At 37.5% G+C, this 22573-nt stretch overlaps 1 protein-coding gene across 2 annotated transcripts in view; it reads left to right on the forward strand.

The window, feature by feature from the left end:
• spen (split ends) overlaps window positions 1-22573 on the forward strand; it is a 91267-nt gene that overhangs the window by 35504 nt on the left and 33190 nt on the right. Inside the window, exon 3 of one of the 2 annotated variants that reach the window (XM_033380099.1) lies at window positions 9241-9321. In XM_033380099.1, the coding sequence (XP_033235990.1) occupies window positions 9308-9321 (14 nt within the window). In that variant the 5' untranslated portion in view covers window positions 9241-9307. Of the gene's footprint in view, window positions 1-9228; window positions 9322-22573 lie in introns of those variants that run through there. The other variant, XM_033380100.1, reaches the window with a different exon arrangement.

A 22573-nucleotide genomic window follows, 5' to 3' on the forward strand; every position in this document is an offset into this window, starting at 1 on the left:
TTATAATAACAATTATTCAAAAAAATCAAAAATAGCAATAATAATAACAATTATTCAAACAAATCAAAAATAACAGTTATAATAACAATTATTCAATAAAAATCAAGAATAACAATTATAATAACAATTATTCAAAAAAAATCAAGAATAACAGTTATAATAACAATTATTCAATAAAAATCAAGAATAACAGTTATAATAACAATTATTCAATAAAAATCAAGAATAACAATTATAATAACAATTATTCAAAAAAATCAAAAATAACAATTATAATAACAATTATTCAAAAAAATCAAAAATAACAGTTATAATAACAATTATTCAATAAAAATCAAGAATAACAGTTATAATAACAATTATTCAAAAAAATCAAAAATAACAATTATAATAACAATTATTCAAAAAAATCAAAAATAACATTTATAATAACAATTATTCAATAAAAATCAAGAATAACAGTTATAATAACAATTATTCAATAAAAATCAAGAATAACAATTATAATAACAATTATTCAAAAAAATCAAAAATAACAATTATAATAACAATTATTCAAAAAAATCAAAAATAACAGTTATAATAACAATTATTCAATAAAAATCAAGAATAACAGTTATAATAACAATTATTCAAAAAAAATCAAAAATAACAATTATAATAACAATTATTCAATAAAAATCAAGAATAACAGTTATAATAACAATTATAAAAACAATTATTCAATAAAAATCAAGAATAATAGTTATAATAACAATTATTCAATAAAAATCAAGAATAACAGTTATAATAACAATTATTCAATAAAAATCAAAAATAACAATTATTCAATAAAAATCAAAAATAGTAATTATTCAATAAAAATCAAGAATAATAATTATAATAACAATTATTCAATAAAAATCAAAAATAATAATTATTCAATAAAAATCAAGATACTTAAAATGAGTGTAGGCGTACATACATATATTAGATTTGTGGTGAAAATGGAGGTGTGTAACGTCCAGAGGGATAAAGTATATATATTCTTGATCAGCATCAATAGCCGAGTCGATTGAACCCCGTCTGTCTGTCCGTCCCTATAAGCGCCTAGGGCTCAAAGATTATAAGAGCTAGAGCAACGACATTTTGTATCCAGACTTCTGTAATATGTCACTATTACACATACATTTCAAAATTTCGCTCCACAGGAGGCGGAAGGGACCTCCACAAAGGACGAAAATATGTGGCATCCACAATATTGAAGATTCCAGAAAACTAAAAACGCGCAATCATAGAGAATGACAATATCTATCAGATTGCTGAATCTGGTTCTGATTGGATCATTTTTATAGCCAAAAGGAACAAATCAATTTGCAGTGGCTACGCAGCGCCCGACGACATGTTCATACTGATTTTCTGTCTCTCTCGCACGAACTCTTTGTCGTGCCGTTTAATATTAGCGGCGTCTGCCGGAGAAGAGCCATACTGACTTAGTATCGGGTATAACTGTAGAGTTGCGGTGTCCGCAGCAACTCACAACGTTCCCCCTCGTTTGTATAGGATTTCTGGCAACCCATCTATTCGCTCTCTTCTCTCTCTCTTATTTTATTGGAATCCCTATATAATTTTGGTTTAAATAGAAATTGCAGTTGGTGCTACAAAAACGTTGTAATTGCCAGGTTTGAGATACAAAGATACAAAATGTAGTACCCCGAGTATCTGTGGCTTTCACCCAACTCTTTGGGATAGTGGGATGTGTGTGTGTGTGTTGCACAGTGCGAGTGCGAGTGTGAGTGTGCGTGCGCGTGTGTGGCTCCCCTCGTTACCCCTCGATAGACAGTCATGCCATTGATATGGAGGCTGCAAGTGCAACGCACTCGCCGTGTTGCAGATATTTATTTGTACAGCAACAATTTGCGGCACTAAAACCAAATTGTTATGACGGCCATGCAGCGAAGATGATGATGATGATGATAGTGCTTTGATGCTGATGATCACGTTGAGCATTGAACTAATTGTGCGCTCAACCAATATTTCAATGATAATCAAATAAAACATACAAAAAGAATTGTTACATTCCAAGCGAGGTTTTCGCGGGAAGCGGCATCATAAAGCTGGGGTTCTATAAAAAGAGAACGGAATTCCTGAGGATTCCCAAAGCTTATAACGCGGGAGTCCCAGGCCGAGGGGTGCTGCTGCATGACACATTTTTAGATGTTTTTTTTGCAGGATTGTAAGATTTCAATATACTGTACGATTTTATAAAATATTTAAAAAAATATATAGTGTTTTCCCAAAAATGTGGTATCAAAGATTCTGTTATTCTGTTCTGGAGATAATTTTCTGATCGATTCTTACTCGAAGAGATGCTGACTCGTAGAGATAGATGCTCTAGAATATTGTAACAATATTCTGTTCTGTTCTGTAAATATATTCTCCTGATGTATGCACTCTAAGGTCCCTCCTCCCCATTTCACGGCTGCTGCAGTTCCACTCGGCCATCTCCAATTTAGCCATCGATGCAGACTATTATCTGTAGTAAATGAACCTCTGAGGAACACAATTATAATATGCAAATTAGCCAAGAAATTTACCTGTTCGTCTCCTCCTACTCGAAATACTCTCAACTAGAGTAAATTGTCTTTTTCAAGTGTCTCCAAAGCCCACGTATCCTCCCATTCTTTGTACCCCCCCATACTCCATTCCCTATTCTCCCTATACCTGTACTCCCGATGGCTCATTCCTTACATTTCCTCAGCAATTTCCATAATTAATGCATGTCTGGGCCCATCTATCCGTAACCACCTCTCTCTCCCTCTCTACTCCCTTCGCCCGTCGTTTTCTTTGGGGGTTTCTCTTCTCTCTTTTTTCCTCTTTTTATAATTTTATCTATGAACCTAATCTGTGCAACATTTTTATGTTAATTTCCTGAGACGTGGGCCGATGGAAAATGCTTCCAGAGTATGGCAGATATTTCTTCTTTTTTTCAAGTGGGTTGAACAAAGAACGGAAGGTTTTTTTTTTATGGAACGGGGTAAGATTTCCTATTTATGGTAAATTGGTTTATCAATCAATTATGTATTTAAAAAACAAAGATAGGATGGAGAGCCCTTCTGGATACCATTTTCTTCTCTTGTTACAAACTTTACTGACTGCCACGCCTACGCTTTTGCAAGCCTCAATCATTATACAGTTCCTGGGTAATTCGAATTCGAGATTTGGTGTTCGCTGCCTGCCTTATTATTCCGGACCAGTCAAACAAAGCCTATGGAATATTTAAATATTTACTTTTGTTCGGTGGACTGCATTTTTCTCTTCTATAAATTGTACATTTCATAAACAAATCACATGTTTAATAAATAATTAACCATTGAGTGCAGTTTTGGGTCTTGCCATGCCATGCCGTGCCGTTTGCCGGCTCTCGAGTTGTTGAGGGGCCAACAAACTCAATGTAGAACGTGGGTGTTGGAATTGAACACTAAACCCAATTTCACCAATACCACCACACAACAACAACAAGCAACGTTGGACATACATTGTTGAGACTGTTGTGGTTGTATTGGTAGCTTCCACTGCACGCGACCAGATGCGCACAGGCATCGCTACTCGTACTCGCACTCGAAACGAGCACAAACTCGTACACTCTTACAGTTTTGCACGAGTGCAAATTGCATAAGAAAACACCACAAAAAACACCAAAAGATTAACCGATAAAAAAAAGAGTTGGACTAGCTTTAGGGCCACCAGTGGCTATACGTATGTAAATATGCAGAAGTTTGTATTCAGGAGTTGTATTTAGGAGTTGAAGAGGTTTGGAGGCAGAAATGTGATTGAAAGAAATTTTAGATACATTGTAGCACTATTTAGAAGTTTAATTTTTGAAGCTGATCTGGTAAATCGAATAATTTAGGACTTAAATGACTCCGTCTTAACGTTTTTGTAGAGGCATAAGTACTTTTATACGAATTTACATCCGCTTCGTCTCGCATTCGAGTACCAGCCAGTTATTGAATATTCCGCTCATCCGAAAGTGCTGATTGCTGCTGTTCATAAAGAATATTCCCTTTGTTCTGCGCTCAAAACAGCTAGGATTAGCTAGTATTTTAATAATACAATATTTAAGGAAGTACTCTCCACTTTTTTCGACTATTTGTCCACTACTGTTTATCCAATTTTACAACCAAGGGTATATTTTAAGAAAATCAACTACAGCTATAAAGATCTCTCGCATTTTGGAATTAAAAGCTATGTAAAATATAAAAGGAAAAAATCACATTCGCGACTCCCTCTCGAACCCGAGATGTGGAGCAGCAGAGCTATTTTATAGCTCTCTCTCTCTCTCTCTCTCTTTCTGTGTGCCAAAATCAACGGTAATTTTGTCAACGGTAAAGTTGTCGCGAAAATTGCAATGGCCAGACCATTGCAGGTGGGCGTGTCTCGCACAAAAAGAAAACTACACAAAAAAAAAAGAAAGAGTTCAACGAAACTGTGGAAAATGTATGCGCATAGTTAAGAAAAGTTTACCATTTCTGTGACTAGAAATTATATGGTTAGTAGAGTGGTGGAAACACGCGGCTGGGCATGTGTTTTTGGGGGGGGGAACAGTTGAGGAAAAGTCGTGGCTAGAGTGAAGGAAAAGTTTCTGGTAAAGACTGGAGGAAAAGTAGAAGCACAACCGGCGGAATTTCAAATGAAAATTTTGTATTTTTAGGTGGCAACAATGTAAAAATTACAGCTGTACTTCCCGCTTTGATTAGCCCTTGACGGATTTTCTTCATAGATTCGATACATCCAAAACGTAGGACCTTCCCGGGTTTATTGGACTTACAAATCAAATAAAATATAGATATTCTTACACGTGTGGCGCGCCCATCTGTCGATTTTCTTCGATATATGATCTATTCTTCCAACAAACTCCCAATCTTCGACTCGGACCTCTCCCTAGAAACGTTTAAAGTTGAAGTCTCTTGTGCATCTTGGGGCTAATTTTGTTTCTATTTGCATTCTCCTGCTTTTCTTATTTTGGAATTCATTTTGTTTCTCTTCTTTGTTTTTGTGTATGTTTTTTTCTCTGAAGCTTTTTCAACTTCAACTTCTTTGTTATTTTTTTCGTGTCAATGACTTTTTTGCGGTTCCCCCGCGAAATGGAAGTTTCTTTTTCTTTTCGGTCTTTCACTCTTTTGCCTCCACTTGTGGGGGGCGGGTGGCCGTCGCCGTCGCCGTCGCCGTGGCTGTCGCTCTCTTTTTCTTGCTAAATAATGCTGCAGTGGTCGTACGACGCCAACGCCGACGCCGACGCCGACGCCGCGTCTCAGTTGGCAGACAAATCTGCGTGCACTTCAATTTTTGTTGTTTTTCATACGCTTTTTTTTTTGTTTGAGTATTTATGACATTGGGGAAAGGTTTGTTAGCCATAAGGGGGACACAACGTGCTTTCTTCCATCTTTCGGGTTTCTTTATAAATATTGATGGCTAATATCTTGTTCTTAATGAAGATCTTCACGCAATTGCGACATGCTCACACGCACATTTTCGTTATTTTGTTGAATTTGTTTTCTTTATTTACGTGTTTTCCAAACAACCAAACTTTCAAAAGTCTTGGGTTTACTATTTGTATAGGTACTTCTTATAGTAGATGGATAGTATCTAAACTATCGGTGTCCCAGAGCTCATCTTTCTTTTTAGTTTTTTTTTTTTTTCCTTCGATATGTAAGTGAGTTTATTTTGGTATGATTTCTCCAACGTTTTGTTTGTTTGTCGCTTGGCTAGGGCGTGTGGCTCATCTTTTCACTCTTCTACCACATATTCCTCACCCTTTTGCCGCCCATTCTTCTCCTAGTCTTCCTGCTCATTTTCTTCTTTCCTCTGCTTGAGATTCATTTGCATTTCTGTCTGTTTGTTTTTCCAGTGTTGTAAACTAATATTGTTATTGGTAGACCGACCCCGGGAACCGCGACCTAAAAAGGATGCTGCCTCTGGCTACCATTCCTGTTCATTCGTTTTTCTTTCATGTTGATTCTGGTTTGCTTTTTCATGGAAAATCAGTTGATAATTTTTGTACTCTGTTTTTGTTTTGTTTTGTTGATTTTTGGGTCAACCTGACGTCTGTTGCTCTTGTCCTTTTATTTGTGTCTTTAGGTGGGAGGTGGATGTAGGGAAATGTAGGGAAAATATACACAAAGAGGAAAAGGAAGAAAACTTTCAACAATATCAATATTATATACCTATTTGTACAGGTAGTACTTATAGTACATAGTAGAGCCCTGCAAGAACTGGCAACCGAATTGATTCGGTGGGATTCGCTACAAATGAGATCATGTTTAGCCATTTTTACTATGTTGGATCATCAAATTTCGGTGTTTTTTCTCGCTCACTCTCCAAGACCCCAAGAACCCAATTGAATTATCTTACATTGCCACTGAAGCTAAAACTAATTATAAAACCAATCGAAACGTGAAGGATACAGTGGGTCTGTGAGGAAATGCTTCGAATGAGCTTTACATTCCCCCTGCTGCTGTTTCTTTGAAGATCTAAGATCTGTTACCGTACAACACCTCTCACAATCCATCCGTCTGCTGGATATTAATGATCGTTTCGTTTCACCGATCTCTGGCTGCTGTTTGTTAATGGTCTTTCTTTCGTGAATCTCTCAAAACAGACAACAACAGCTGACCGCCGATTGCCGCAGCAGGTTTTTCTTTTGGCTTTTGTTTACCCGGTCGTAAATTTTCCAATTTGACTTTAATTGCAGGCCGGCCGATTATTGCGCGGGCTTCTGCTGTTTTTCTTTCGGGTTTTCAGGTTTTTAGACTTTGTTTTCCCCCCCACCGCCACCCCCCTCCCCTTTCTTATGCCATATGTTATGTTTCACAGGGCAGAGATTGCGTGAAAATTGTTCTTTATTTTAAGCAAGTATTTTTAGCATTATTGCCCTTGGAATATTTGACACGATTTTGATTTTTTTCCCCCTCGTTATTTTTGTGGTTCATAAATAATACAAAAGATGGCGGGGGGATTGAGTCCTAAAGGTTGTACATATTTTCCCATGGAAAACTTTGCTCTCTTTCGCTCACTTCTTCACCCTCTTGCCCCCATTATTTCTCTATCTCTTTTTGATGTGTGTGTGTGTTTGTTTTTTTTTTGCTCCAATGTCAGCGAAAGATCAATAAACTTTTGGCAAATAACAAGAAATGGAATCGCCAAGCAAAAAACACAGAAAAAAAAGACACACAAAGAAGAGAAACGAAAACAAATTAAAGCGCATGAAAAAAAGATTACAGAGTAGAAGAAATAGCAACAAAATCAACAGAAAATGTTGCGGCAGATAAAGAGTGGGAAATAGCAGAGAGGTGCAAAGATAGAGGGTTAAAGAGAGACAGGGTGGACACGGGAGGGGACTAGAGGGAAAGTAAACCTCAAAGAAAGGCTTTTGACTCCCTTGGAGATCGATTTTTTCCAAAGTGTAGGCCAGCCATGGGATATAGTCAGCCGATTTGGATACCATTAAGGGTTATAGATACTATATATAGGTCCAAAGTTAGATATTGTATTCTTTTGATACAAGAACCTGCTTTTGGAACGATCTAGAGATTCGGTTTGTAAATAATTTATTTTTAGAAAACTTACTTTTCCATTGGTAAAAGTATCTTCAGAAATAGGAAAGTTTTCCTAGACGATGGAGTGCTTTCGAAGGTTAGCTCTTATGGCAGATATTATATGATATAGTGATCTGATTCCGACTGCAAAAAGAGGGATCTGTGTAAAGTTTTCGATGAAAAATTCATAAAAAGGGTATGAAAGATCTCCGAGAATAGATTGCACCTTGAATTCCCATAAAAAGGGTATACAAGAAGGCTGCCTACAAAGTGTGAAATATATGGGCATTCAAAGAGAGAGACGTCCAAAGACAGTGAGAGAGAGAGATCAACAAACGGATTGAAAGAGATAGAGAGAGAGAGCCAGACAGAGAGGACGGGGTATGGCATGGGTGCTGAAGCAAAATGTTGACGATTGTCACCGTCTCGGAGTCGAGTCGATGTCTGGCCATGACAAACATATCGCCGGCTCCTCTACCGCTCTCCCCCCCTCCACCTGCCCTTCTGATTCCACCTCTCACAATCTCTAGCAGAGGTCTGCTCTCCCCACTCCTTCCCATATCTGTCGTTATTTATATAATAACAGACAATACAAAACAGAAAAACAGAAACAGAAACCCCCCTGCGCCCCCACATACAATCGTATACAGTAATACATCATAGGGAATGACTGACTGACTGCCGGCTGTCTGTCTTCTCTTTTACCACTCTCTTTCTCCCTCTCTGGACATCTCTGTGTCTGCTCCCACTTTGCTCTCCCTCGATTCTGTCACTTTTCTCGGTTTCTCCTGTTGTTATTTTTGGCACAGAAATAAACAAAAATCTTCTCGTCATCATCATTAAAGTTTTTTTTTTTTTTTATTTGGCCCGGCTTTAGGTCTGTGGATGTCTGAGCGACCAGACCCCCAAGAAAATCTGCCAACAAAATATACTTGAAAGTTTCAATCTTAAGGGATTTTTGGCGGAGGATTTATTTGCCAATGATAAGGGAGCGTAGAGTAGAAAAGAATAAGCAGAAAATAATTGGGGAATGAATTGTGAGCAAAATTTTAAAATAAAACTCACTGGAAAGTGAGCTGCGATTTTCGAAATTCGGTATTTAGGTTTTAATCCTTCAATTAAATGTTCTGTGGGAACTCAGCTTTTGGTAAGGATTGGCCATCGAATGTTGGTTTTTAAAATGTCTTCTTGGCTTCGAAACCACTTTTGGGAGGTTATTCTATTAAATGTTCCATCGGAACTCAATATTTGACAAATGTCAAATGCTGTCAAGTTTCATGGATAATTGATAAGGATTAAGATGTCGAAGAACATCATTTATCAAAGCCTCAAAACAGCCTCAATGATTTAATCGTAAATATTTTGTTTATGATAAATGCGAGTACATTAAAAAAGATTCATCAATTACATATAATTTCTTAATATTGTAAGGTATTTGAATAAAAATATTAACTCCAGTTTGAAGAGTTTTTTCTCTTGATTTTTAATTATTTATAATCGATTTTCATTTAATTTTTATAATTATTTATTTTTTTTATTTGGATTCTTGGGCATAAATAAAAGGCATTGGCCGTGTCCCTTACTAAATGTACAACTTAAATCATTAAGGATCTATAGCTAGCAAATTTTATAACATTTTTCCTTACTTTTTTGTATTTTCCAGGTGCGTATCCTTGAAGCGACACTGCTGCCTGCCTCAAGTCCTGGATTATTGAGGCGGCCATTGAGTGATGATGATAGTGATGTAAGTCCCCCAAACATCAGTCGTATACCACAACTATTTTAACTGCCAGTTACTTAGTAGTCAACCAGAAGCACGAGTATTTTACGAGTATGTGTCAGTCAGTCAGGCAGTCAGTCAGTCAGGCAGTCAGTCAGTCAGTCAGTCAGTCTGATCTGTCTGTTAGTCAGTATATTAGGTCTGTGCCTGGTAGTAGTTTGTCAGTCAAATCCGAGAGACGACACGCTAATCAAGTTGACCTCTCCCTAGTTTTATATATATATGGCGCGTATATTGTATTGCTCAAATTGGACAGACAACAAATATAATAAATAATCAACCTAAACAAACATACACGTGTCTCCAGAGAGGTTCAGACAACAACAATACTATCTCTGGTTGCGTTATAATAGAAACAGTAGGAAGATATCTTGCCTTTGTGTATATTAATAGAAACACACGCTGAGGAAATTAAACTCTAATATTGATTCAGTCTCAATGAGAGTCTAAATTTTGTATAGAGGGGGCTTTTCTTCACAAAACAAATACTTATTCATTCAATGAGGGGAATTCTCTTCGCATGTGATTCAAATATTGAGTCAGAATATAGAATTAAGTCTTGAATCATGCCATTGAAACGAAACTATTGTTTGGGTTAAGGGGTTTTACGTTAATCTGTTAAGTTTATACCAGAAAAAATACTGAAGAGACTAGAAAACAATGCAAAACACCAGAAACTATAAGAAAAAATAAATTACCCTAAAAATATCACTAGATTGCTATAAAAAATCAATTAAATAATGCTACACCTGTACTAAAACTAATACCAAAAACTGTTTAAAGTTTTTTTTACTAATTCAGACTAGAAAAACCTTGAAAAATACCGTCGAAGGACCAGAAAATATCCGGAAAAAAACTAGAAAAAAAATAATAAAATACCATACAAATAGTAGAAAAATAATATAATAAAATACCATACAAAAAGTAGAAAAATCAAATAATAAAATATCATAAAATACCAAGAATTGGTGTAAATAATCACTAAAATACCAAATGCAATAATACTAAAAACTGGAAACTAAATAACGTTTATATTTTACCATTGGAAACACTTCAAGATCTGGTATAGAAAAGCCACCCACTTTTTGCTCAGTTTTTCCGCTGTTGCAAAGTCGTTGAACCTAATATGTGAATACCCTTGATAGAGGGTACTTGGCACTTGGTTGCACTGCGGCAAAGCGTAGCGTACATATCTCTCATTCTCTCCCCGTCTCTGTCTCCGTCTCTGTCGCTGGGACATGCTCCTTCCACTCGAGAGCTTTGTCGCCACAATTGCCTTCAATTGAGCTCAATTCCCTGGAGCTTTGCTTTCGTTGATTGCACTTGACTTGATGATCAGCTGATGGCAGCAGAGACACAGCCAGCACGGTGTATGCCTGCGTACAGTGCATGTCAAACGTGTGTGGACCAGAAATCAATATATGTTAATGCTGACCCACTTTGAGGCCAACAACAAAAACAACAAAAAAGAGTTAATAGATTTCCGAAACAGGTTCTAATGAGGAAATCAAACACAAAACAAGACGAACGCTGATCTGCTGCCTGACCAAGCCCAAAAAAATAAACCCCACGAGTCAATAAAATTAATCAAATAATATCAGTTTTCTTATATACCATATGCCACCGCTCGGAGTTTAAGTAAGTTAGCGCGAAAAAAAACCACCTTAGATTAATAGAGCTGTTCAAGGTTTTTAGGTGTCTCCGTCTCTGTCTCCGAGTCGTCTCTTGGCCCCGCGGCGTACCCAAAAAAAAAACAACAACAATAATAAAAGCCACCAAAAGACAAACACCGTTTTTCAGTTGGGTCAATAGACTTTTAGGTTTTTGGCTTTACGATTTGTGTGTCTTGTGCTTTTGATTATGAAAATTTATGCCTAACGGGAGTTTGTTTTCAAGACAAGCCAAAAGGTCATCTTTTGAGTCTCTTTTTAGATGCAGACCACAGGCGAAAAAAAAAAGACCCCCTACTACCATTTTATTTGTCGTTTGGTCTGTCGTGTCGTGTCTTGTTGCTTCAAATGTATGGAAAATTTTCATAAAAAAGTCGAGGAAAAAGTCTTGTATTTAGTGGAAAACTACTGCAGCTCTAAAAATATGAAATTCAAGACATTCAAAATAAAAGAACCTTTAGATATAGTACTTTTGAGTGTCTGTTTATATATTTCCTAATTCCATTAAACTACTAAAATCAAATATAATCTAGAGGATTGTGCACTTCCTACAGAAGGAGTAGCAGACTATCCATCATTCCCTCCATGTTTTATAATTCTCCAATTCTTTTAAGAAGTAATTTTCATTCCATCTGTAAACTCTTTCTTTTTGCCTTTGCAGGAAGAAACCTTCTATTCTATGCTAAAAAGATCATTTCACCTGTTTAAAATTATCTTCCAACATAACCAATATATGATCTTTCCATGGAACAATCTTCAACTGCTTCTCCTTAACTTTTTCACCAGATTTCACTTATTTTTCTGCCTTGAATATTGAGAGATCATTCGAAAAAACATGACTTACATCTAAAAACAAATGTTTAATAAGATAATTAGGGAAAAAACAAATACAGACTTGTTTTACAGCCCACAAGACTATTTTTTTTTAACAAGATTCCCTAATCAAAAGCAAACCGAAAAACGTGAGCAAATTAAAAGGCAACAACATGCACAAAACATTGTTTGAACACAAAAACCGGCAGCAAAAAAGATTAACAGCAAATCTTTAAAAAAATATAGCAGATAAACCTGAAATTTTCAATAAATTCTAAGGTTTGGAGAGTAAGAGATAGGAAGGAAAACCCATGTAAGACCTTAAATGAAATCTCTAGAATAAATAAGGATGGAGGAAATGGAGTTCTCTGGTAAAATGTTGACAGTTCTTTGTTGAATATTTTTGCAATCAAAATCAAAAGATTTCTATCAAAATTACATTCACGGATCAGAGATTTCGTCATAAACAAGCGAATCTCTCTCTCTCTCTGGTGCCGTTCGTTTATGGGAACTTTGTACGCATCAACATCATTCGGATTCAACGATAAACGTGCCCTCAGGGGTCACCTACTACTCATTTATCCTTCTTTAGATAGTTTATCCGTCTAAATAGCCACGGGGACAATCCCAAATCCCGAACTCCTTTGGGGTTGCCTTTAATTCGTACACGAAACGTATAACATAATCGAATTCAGAGAAACTCCTGCTTATTGCCTAGGAGATCCTATGAATCCCAATGTCATTTCATTGACTACCAAATTTAGTTGAAACTTTTGCTGACACGAGCTCTTTCTTTGCCTTTGACATGGAAAGTTCTTTCTCCATTCAATGGCAGTCTGAGAGAGGGGTAGGGGAAGGGGGATGCATTAATCATACGCCTCATTGGTCAGCGTTCAGGGGTGGGGCGGAATAGCCACCTGGGCAATCTCCGTGGCTTGTCCTGTGGCGGGGAGGGGACTCCCCGAGGCGACCTGTCAGAGAGAAAGGCCAATCAAGGAAGACACGCGCTCGGAGCCGTGCCCATGTTCGTGTTCCCATCCTTGGACCATCATCAGGCATGTGCCGCCCCCCACCCATCCTCATCAGCGGAGCTCTGCCTCAGCCTTATCCTGTGTCGCATCCTCTTCTGGAGGCCAATTTGCCGTGGCAATGTTCGATTGGGGCCCCTACTCTATGCCCCGAAGCTCCTTATCTCTAAAGCCTCTATCCTTCCATCTATCTTTGGGCTTTTTTTCTGTTTCTGTTTCCTCTAACGAAGCAGCGGAGTAGCATGCAGCATCCTTAAACTCGGCGACCACGCCCCCGCTTATTAGCATTCGTTCGTCAGTTACGTGTTGCCCGAAGAGACGGCAAATTGAAGGGGAAAGCGGGGATTATTACTCAATCGAGAGACGAAATTACATCCCACACTTTTTGGATTTTGGGATGCTGTAATCGCTCCAGAGATGTGTCACAGTCGGAAGGATATGCTTTCGACAGGTTAAGAGATGAGGTAACCCAAGGAGGAGCATGCTCTTCGTTATTTCTATTATTAAAATGGGTTTTCCGGGAATAAAAGTCTTTGACGGAGCAGATATGTCTTCGCTGCGTGACTTCTTTTTGGTAGAGCTATAAATAACACAACTATCTGCCGATCTACCAAGAATCAGCCCATTTCTTGGACGATAAATGGGAATAATGAATAATGGAACTATCTAAGATATAGTGCGAGTTATAGGCCTCAAAGAGGGCTGAACAAGGCATGCCTTACTACATAAGTACATTCCTATATATAGATCATCGGAGGGTGTCATATAGCCTTACAATTTCTTTTAAAAGTTATCTTTTGTTTCCCTTCTGATGATGCTGGCGCCTGTGGCACTTATCCTCCCATTTTGTGCCCCTATTTTACCCCACTGTTCCATTGCCTAATTGATAATTAAGCCAGAGGGTAGGCACCCCTCCTCCTCCTCATCATCATCATCATCATCATCGTGTTCATCAGGGGCAAGCCCCATCATCGTGAACATCAAGTGCGGCATGGCTGCTGCATCGCTCCGTCCTCTGGTCCATTGTTGATTTCGTTTCGAGTTACAGCCAGTGCCTCAAATTTCGCGACATGATTAATATCTGTGCATTAATTAGACGCCTCGCTGTCATGACTCATCCACTGGCTGGCAGTCGCCTCTAGATCCCCAACACCACCCCCCCCACACTCCCCCTTTTGCACGCCTGCTCATTAGTCTTCGGCGCAAAATTTGCCCAGAAAGTTGGAAGAACAGCAAAGTTTTTCCCTTCTGACAGCTGCAGTTTTTAATGGACACTGAAGATGGAAAGGGATAAAAGGGGTATGGTAGAAAGAGGGGTATCGTGGGGGATATCATTTTCTGAGCAAGATGAAGTGCCATATGTTTTCATTATTTGAGTATCGGGTGTAATTATAGTGCAAGCTTTCCTTTTGCACAAGGAAACAAAGGTTTTGGGGGGGTGTGTATAAAGTGTTGACAAAGTTTCTATTTGCGGAACCGTCAAGTCTTGAAATTGAGATATTGCCTGCTCCTAGAGTTTCTCGAAACTGGATATCAATATTTCTCTGTGTGAATTAGTTCAAGGTTTTTGGTGAAGTGTCCCATTTTGAGGTCCACGAAATTGAAGGAAATGAAGTAACAAATATGGAAGAAAACGCAAAATATTTGAGGGCATTCCGGTCTTAGATAGTGGTAGGTAAAGTATCCCATCATTTGTGATATTCCTACCCATTTCCTACCTTCAAATCAAATTTTTATAGTACTGTTTCAATCGTTTCCATTTATAAATAGTAATCATTGTAAAGAATGACTCTTATCGAAGAAACACTGAAGTATCAGTTTTGGAATATGTGTTCGGAAATGAAATATATTTTCACGAATTAAATATATAAAATACTCAAACATGCAGATACTTCTAAGAATATTTAAAGAATAAAGATGCAAAACTAAAGAGGATTTAAGAGGAACCAAAAAATTAGGCTGAAAGATCAAATTCTAACCCCTGTTATGGCTGGAAGAATGATTATGATTATATTTAAGATGTAAACGTGAAAGGCAGACCGATATCTCTCTTAATTCTCATGATAGATGGGGGGTAAAGAGAAGGTAAAGAGAATAACCAGGACCAAGCTATGTTCTAAAGTTAATTCTTGCACTCCCTTTATTTTCTTTCCACCCAATGAATTTTTAATTCCCATGAAATATTATTATGCCACAATGGTTACCCCCCCGATACCCCTCTATCCTGTTTGTATTGATTGTACGAGTACATAATGTATTTATTGTATTTTTCTATAGCTTTCTATTTAATTTTATTACCCCCTCTTGTTGCCGTCCGTTCAAGACCTTCGCTAAGCCCCACACAAAAAACTTGAAATTCGATTGACCTCTTATACCACACGCCCACACGCCCACAAACGGCAATCGAACCTATCAGAAAATCACTTTTGGACTCGTATTCAATGCACTTTGGACTACAGTCTCTTGAGGGTCTGCAACTGTCGTGTGGTAGGTGGGCGTTGTCTCTATTTGAAGACCATAAACAGAAATTCAATTTACAGTCAATGACTTTTTCGATGTTAATCGTTTGAACTACGTTTCACGATTCAACATTCGATGGTTCGTCCAATGCCCCCCCTTCAATGCTGTATCCAATGAATGCAGGAATGTTTGTTAGAGGTTGTTGGATTTTGCTTCTTATAAGCATCTATCAATGTGTAGGATAACTTCATACAATCTTCCGAGTAAATTAGTCCAAAATATTCACCAAAAACCCTCCCAAGATCCCTCGTTTCTTCATCCTTACAATCTCTTAAGTCTATCGATAGATCCTATGAATCGGAATATCATTTCATTGACAGACAGTGATGGTACGAGGATGGTTATTCATTAATCAAACGCCTCAGGTATTATTACTCAATCGATACTCGTAGAAGAAATTACATCCCACTCGGATTTTGTTTTTTTTTTTTTGTATTATGACATCTTTTCCCCTTCGCTTACCCCCCTATTTGCGAGTCTGTCTCGCTTTTTAGGATGCTGTAATCGCTCCAGAGATGTGTCACAGTCGGAAGGTTCTGTTTTCGACAGGTTAAGATATGAGGTAACCGAATGAGGTGTAAGCTCTTGGTTGGGTTTTCCGAGAATAAAAGTCTTTGAGGGCGCAGACATGTCATGAAAACGTCTACAAAAATCCCGATAATTAATGATACGTATTCCAAATGAGATACAGTGCGGCATAGAGAGCACTGAACAAGGCATAGGGGTAGAATATCTATACATAGATCATTGGAGGCTATTTTGTTCTCTTCCGTTGGATATTCCTACTAAATGGCTTCAATCTTTCTACATACATCTCAAGTCTGTCTCTCTTAAGTCGCTCCAATTTCCCCCCTACTTCAATTGTATCCCCCTTCCTCCTTACCATATCTGTCCGCCTCCTAACTCTTTTTTCCTTTGTTGAATTTCAATTTTTTCAATTGAAGTCTTGTCAGTGGCCTGCATCACTTGTGTGACAGCTGCTGTCAAACCTGGTTAAGATGGTGCCACAGATACGAGATACAGATACGAAATGAAGAGCGAAAATCTGGGGAAAACGGAGAGCAAAGACCAGGGAAAACCCAACAGCAATGAGAGAAAAAACAGACCAAAGACTGACGAAAAATCGACCAAAGACAGTGGCATTTTTTGTGTGTTGTTTTTTGTTTTTGGTTGTAGTTTGGCTTTTAACCCATTTACTCGTACTCCCAAAGCCTTACGCAATGGCTGCCGCTGCCGCTGCTGCTGCTGCTGCAACACAGTGACTGCAATCAGTAACTGCAAACAGTGCCTGCCACTGCAATGCGCACACCAAAAAATACTTACAAAGTGCATTGAATTTCACAAAAAGCAAAGGAAAAAAAAAAGAAAAAAGGAAAAACTGAAAACCAAACACAAACAAATGCGTATGTAAATTTTTCGTTCGCCAACAGCAAATCCTATGAGGAAATCCTACGCAAAACGAATGAATGAATGAATGACTGAATAAATGAATGGGTGTGTGTGTGCTGGTGTGTGTGTGCAAAATATTTGAATAATTGACAGGCGGCAAGCCAAAAAAAAAGTGCCAAAACTTTTGTTGCTATTATTTCTAGCGCTTTTTCTTTTGTTGGAAAGACAACGCAAGACACAGACACCGCCGGACTTGAGGGGGCGTTGTTCGGCGTCTGGTCTTAGACACTACGCCCCTCCATTCGTTAGCCAACAAATCTGTGTGTTTCGCAAATAATAAAAATTTGCACAAAGAAAATTATTGTTTTGCGGAAGACAAAGCTTTAAAAGCCTTGCCCTCAGGACTCAAAAGGACAGATTTTTACTACAATTTATGAAAAATTTGTTTGCAGTTTCTTTAGTTCTTGGAAATTATCAAAGACTATTTCATTCAATCTCATTTTCTTCGTCTCGACTCGAGCATATATTTGCTATCCCTTGCCCAGGAAATGTACGAGTACTTATGTATATTGTTTTCGGTTTCTTGGGACCGACTTTTGCGTGGGATCCTGCGGATCGAAAAGTCTTTGGTGCGCCTCGCCAAGGCCTGTATTTTGCTTTTAGTTTTAGGATACGGTTTCGACTCAATACTAAAGATCATGAAATGTCGTTTTATGACTGAAAGTTTCTATAAAATTCAATACGATGTACATACATAATAGTGCCATTGGGCTAATTTCCTTTATGTTATTAAAATTAAATATAATAAATATTAAAATAAAATTTAATAAATATTAAAATTAAATATAATAAATATTAAAATTAACTAAAATAAATATTAAAATTAATAAAATAAGAAAGGCTCAACACAAATATTTATTTTAGTAACAGATCTGCCAAGTTCTTCCACAATTTTCTAGAAAAACTCCCTAAAAAAAATCCTCTACTGTTTCATCAACTGAATCTTATCCTCAGATTCTATACACATCGTATCTATGGAACCTTTATAGCTGCAAAGCAAGGGAGAAACCAGGAAAAAACTCTACAGAAGGGAGAGAATCAGAGTGTCAGAGAGGGGGGAGGCTGAAAGAAAATCAACTTACAGCCGATATGGCAGTAAGAGTACTTTTATATAGCAATAACTGCAGCTGTAAAAGTACCTAAAACCCACTAACAGTTGCATTAAATATTTAACGATTGAAAATGGGTTGGAAAATGGGAAAATGGAAAATTGCATTAACCTCAAAAATGTCACAAACAGCACTGAGCGAAAAATTGTAACGTTGACCGGAAATCGCCCAATGAATTTTGAAATTACTTTTTAGCCAAACCAAAAAATAAATATATTTGTATGTACGTATTTTTGGCAGTAATAAATATTTGTTTAATCGTTGAAAGCGGCAGTTAAAAGCTGAATATTAGTTAATTATGGCTACTAAATATTTGCTCGTAGTGTGGAAATGGTATGATATGAATAGCAATGGTTACTAATGGTTACTAATGGTTATCCATGATATATTCATGATCCATGATCCATGATATTCATTGAGTCCATTAGTATCCATTGATATCTATGCATTTGGACGAAATTATTATTGAAGCACCTGAAATGTTTTGGAAAGTCAATGAACTTTGAAATAATATATACCTTTGAACTCATAGACAGTGTTAACAAAGTGTTAACAAATAAAAATACACCAGCTGACCAGAAAAAGCCATTTGCCGCTGTAGTGTGAACTATTTCTGTTCCTCCAAGCGATTGAATGTGCCAATGGGATTCAGGAAAAGATTGGTATACGGAGTCGTGCCGTCTTGGTGGTGTTTCCAGATGCACAGACACATACCATCTGAATCATTCTTTGTTCATAGCCCCAATCAGCACTTTCTGATGAGCGGAATATTCAGTATTTTTTTGCTTCAGAGGAAGCTTTTCTGCTTTTCTTAAGAGGAACTTGATTTATCTAAAATTTATCAACAGTTCAATTAGATTGCTGAAGATGTGATTCCATAGTTTCTTGGAGATTGGAAGTTAGTACAAAAATATCTCCAACAAGAAGGGTATTTTTTGCACGTTCTAATAATGCTTTACTGCTTCAGTCACTGTATTGAGCAGAATCTCTAGATCTTTGTAAATATCTTTCTTTTTTTCCCCCCCAAAATATAAAAAATTTCGTATATTAGAATTTTTTCTGGGAGAATACCTCGAGAATCTTGTAGAAATCTTTGAAAATGTATGCATTTATTCAGCAAAGGATTTGAAGGTTGTAGGTTTTCTAGTGTTCTAGAATTCTTTGGGTATCTCTGGTCTGGTCTAGAAGGTGTTCGAATCTACAAGAGCTTCTACAATGGAAGTTTCTAGAATAAAGAAAAGACTTTCTCTGTGCTCCCACTTTCTGTCTAGAATCTTCTAGGATGAAGATCGTATCTGAAATATACTTTCTCTAGTGTACTGCAAGAATCTCTTAATTTGAAGTATCTGCCATTCACTTCTGAAGTCACTTCGGAGTCAAGAATAACTGAATCATCAGCTGCTACTTATAGAGTAATAAATTTGGACAAATATTGGCATTTAAATGATTCAAGTTCTGATAAAATTATAGACCTACGGATACACGTTCCACAGAAACCACAAAAGGCTGCCACATGCTCCCCACTCACTCGTCTGTCATTCACAAAGCGACAACAAAGATACAAAAAGATGATTCACTCTTTGGGGCAGTTGTTTGTTCCCATATTACTCTCATCAAATATTAACCTCTTTCTGTTGGCAATTTTCTCTCAGTGCATAGCCGGCCGATGATTAGTTGTTGCTTTTGCCTTTTGACCAAATGGTTATTTTTGCAGCAGCGAAAATTGAAAAAAGAAATAAACGTCACAGCGACAGAGAGTCAGAGCGAGAAGAAGAGAGAATATAATTGGAAAAGTTCGCGGAAAATGTCAGTTTAAATTATGCCTCAAAATGGACATGTGAATTGACATGTGGCTGTGCCAATTTATATTGAAAAGGTTTTTCTATATATACATATACCCCCCACACCCCCCACCCCGCCCAGCTATAGACAGGGACTTGCACAAAGGGCACATGCGGCGTACGCGTAACATTCCGCATACGCCCCATCGGTCGTTGGTTTTTGATTGGGATTTTGTCCTGCTCTTTTTTTTCTGCCTGTTATTTGCCTTTGGTTTTACGTTTTTCAATTAAAATAAATACTATATGAATATGCATGCGTTTTTCCCATGGATAAAATTCAATTTATTTAAATGTCCAAAAAAAATCTATATCTATATGTGAAGTAAAAGTGCCACGCCCTTTTTGTCTACACTTTTAGAGGGTAATATGGTCTTTCGAAAGAAGTTTGTTCCGGCGGGCAGGAACGTATTTCAGAGTATGAAAGGATGGCGTATTCCTAATGCCTTATGAATACAGTTTTTTGTATAGGAAATCCTTTTATTTCTTTGTAATTAGAAAATCAAAAGGTTAGTCCAAAAGATATATGTACATGGCCTGAAGGAAACAGGTATCGCCCTTTTCACTACTTCAGATCCGAAAATTTCGGTTTTTTATAACTCGCTCACTCTCAATATTTTTTCTGGTAGAGAGAATAAAGAAGCAATCAATACAATAATAATTCTATGAAAAAGTATTTCTTTGATTTTATAAATATTATGGATTCCAGATGTAGCTTCCAATATGTATAATTCTGTGTGTCCAAGAAATAAAATAAGCCTTCATGGAACTCTTCAAGTATCTTAACAATTCTGAAGCTTTGATCCTTTATAATCCTTCTGAAAATATAATTTATTTCTAAGAAATCCCCTTAATCAATATACCTTTCCCGTCCACAATCACTCTTAAAGGGTATCTTAATCATCGGCACTTCAAAAATTAAACTTTCTTTCTTTTCTCTTCGTTGTTGGTTTTAGTTTTTAGATTGGGGTTGGGTTTTGCAGTTTTTTGTTTTTGGGAAATGCTTTTGCTTTGGGATTTGGTGGCCATAAAAGTGCATTTTCCTCAAACTTTTTTGATGGCCGACCATAAATACGACACTCGGAACGACGGACATGAGTTTTGAATTCCATTTTATGGATGTGGCTGAGAGTTTGTGCTTCAGATGATGACCACAATTTTGTGGAGGGTTAGAGGCCCCCTACTACCCACAGATACGAATGGAGGATGGGGCACACAAGATGACCGCAATATTGCGGCCAGCCAGAGTAATTGTCCTTTCTCTGAAGCTCTTCCTCCAACTCTGTGGCTCCTTCTCCATCTCTGTGGCTCCTTCTCCATCTCTGTAGCTCCTTCTCCATCTCTGTGGCTCCTTCTCCATCTCTGTGACTCCTTCTCCATCTCTGTGGCTCCTTCTCCATCTCTCTGTTAGGCCAAAAATTTCGATTCCGAGTTGAAGGAGAGTAATATCCCTCTCATAAGTGCATCGCAATAGTGCAGAATCTTTTGAGTGCAGACTTCAGTTGAGATTCTCAAGAAGTGCAAAGAGTTTTAAAAGGAACAAGAATTAATATCAAATTCGAAGAAGCAATGAAGTGACGCTTAAAAATAACTCATTTCTATAGCGAAAGATAAGAGTACATAAGAAATATTGTACGCAATTGATTTATATATATTGTAATATATTTATGAATAAATATGGAGTGCACGAGGGCTGATAAGTGTGGATAAATAGAGCTTAAAATATATATATTTTGTAGGAGAAAAATGGTTTTCATTTGGGGGGAGAGATACGAAGCTTAGTATACTTGGGGTTATTTGAACAGGATAGATCTTAAAATACATATCTTTTAGTTCTCCAGAAGTAAAATAACTTTTTCTAAAGGCCGAAACTTTGTAGGCATTCCTAGGATGTGAAAGATATCTGGATCATATATCGTGCTTCTTGTGTTTGAGATTCTCCCAACTGCGACATGCTCACACGCACATTTTCGTTATCTTTTTGGTTTGTTCGTCTGTCCTTTCTGCTCTACTATTTCGCATATTTGTAGCTTCATTCGTTCGAGGTGCATTCGGATGCATACTATATATCAAAATTTGCACAAAACGCAAGCTGATCCATACATCTCTCAGATATTTATCTGCACAACTAATCCTTAGCCATATATCTCGCTGGATATCTATCCACCAAAATAGCCCAAAGCTTATCATTAATAATGTTTCCGCATCCTAGAATCCATTTGCCACAAACCATTGCAAAAGAGAAAGAGATGGCAAAAACCCTTTTTGGTTTTCCTCAGGAATCGTACCCCTGTCGCCCTACCAATTCTGCCTCTCTCTCTCTGTCTCGCTCTCCCTCTCTCTTGTCCTTATTTATCGCCCTGCCATTGCCAGGCTACGGAGACTGGCCCCCTGCCCTCTGCGCCCTGCCCAGCTTCTGTCCCTTTCTGTGGTTGCACATTCACATCTCCTGCGTCTCGTTTTCTCCCATTTGGGCGTGTCCCAGAATCCTTTTCGATGCATTGAAATAAATTGCAAAATGCATTAAAAAGAGGGAAAATGCCGAGAGCGAGGGAGAGGAAAAACTTGAGCCATAATCAATCTTCATGTGGAAATGCTTCATTGCTTTCCAGAGAGGGAGGCAAGATATATACTAGATGGAGAGAAATATATACATATAGAGACGAAATATTGCTCATTAAATTGTGAGTTGAGAAATGTGTGGGAATATGCCAGAAGGGAGGGGAAAATGTGGAGGAGTGTGCGAGTATGTGGGGGGAAAATGGATGCAATTAAATTTCACACACTGA

The sequence above is a fragment of the Drosophila pseudoobscura genome, chromosome 4 (assembly GCF_009870125.1).
Source record: "Drosophila pseudoobscura strain MV-25-SWS-2005 chromosome 4, UCI_Dpse_MV25, whole genome shotgun sequence".
Taxonomy (NCBI): Eukaryota; Metazoa; Arthropoda; class Insecta; order Diptera; family Drosophilidae; genus Drosophila; species Drosophila pseudoobscura.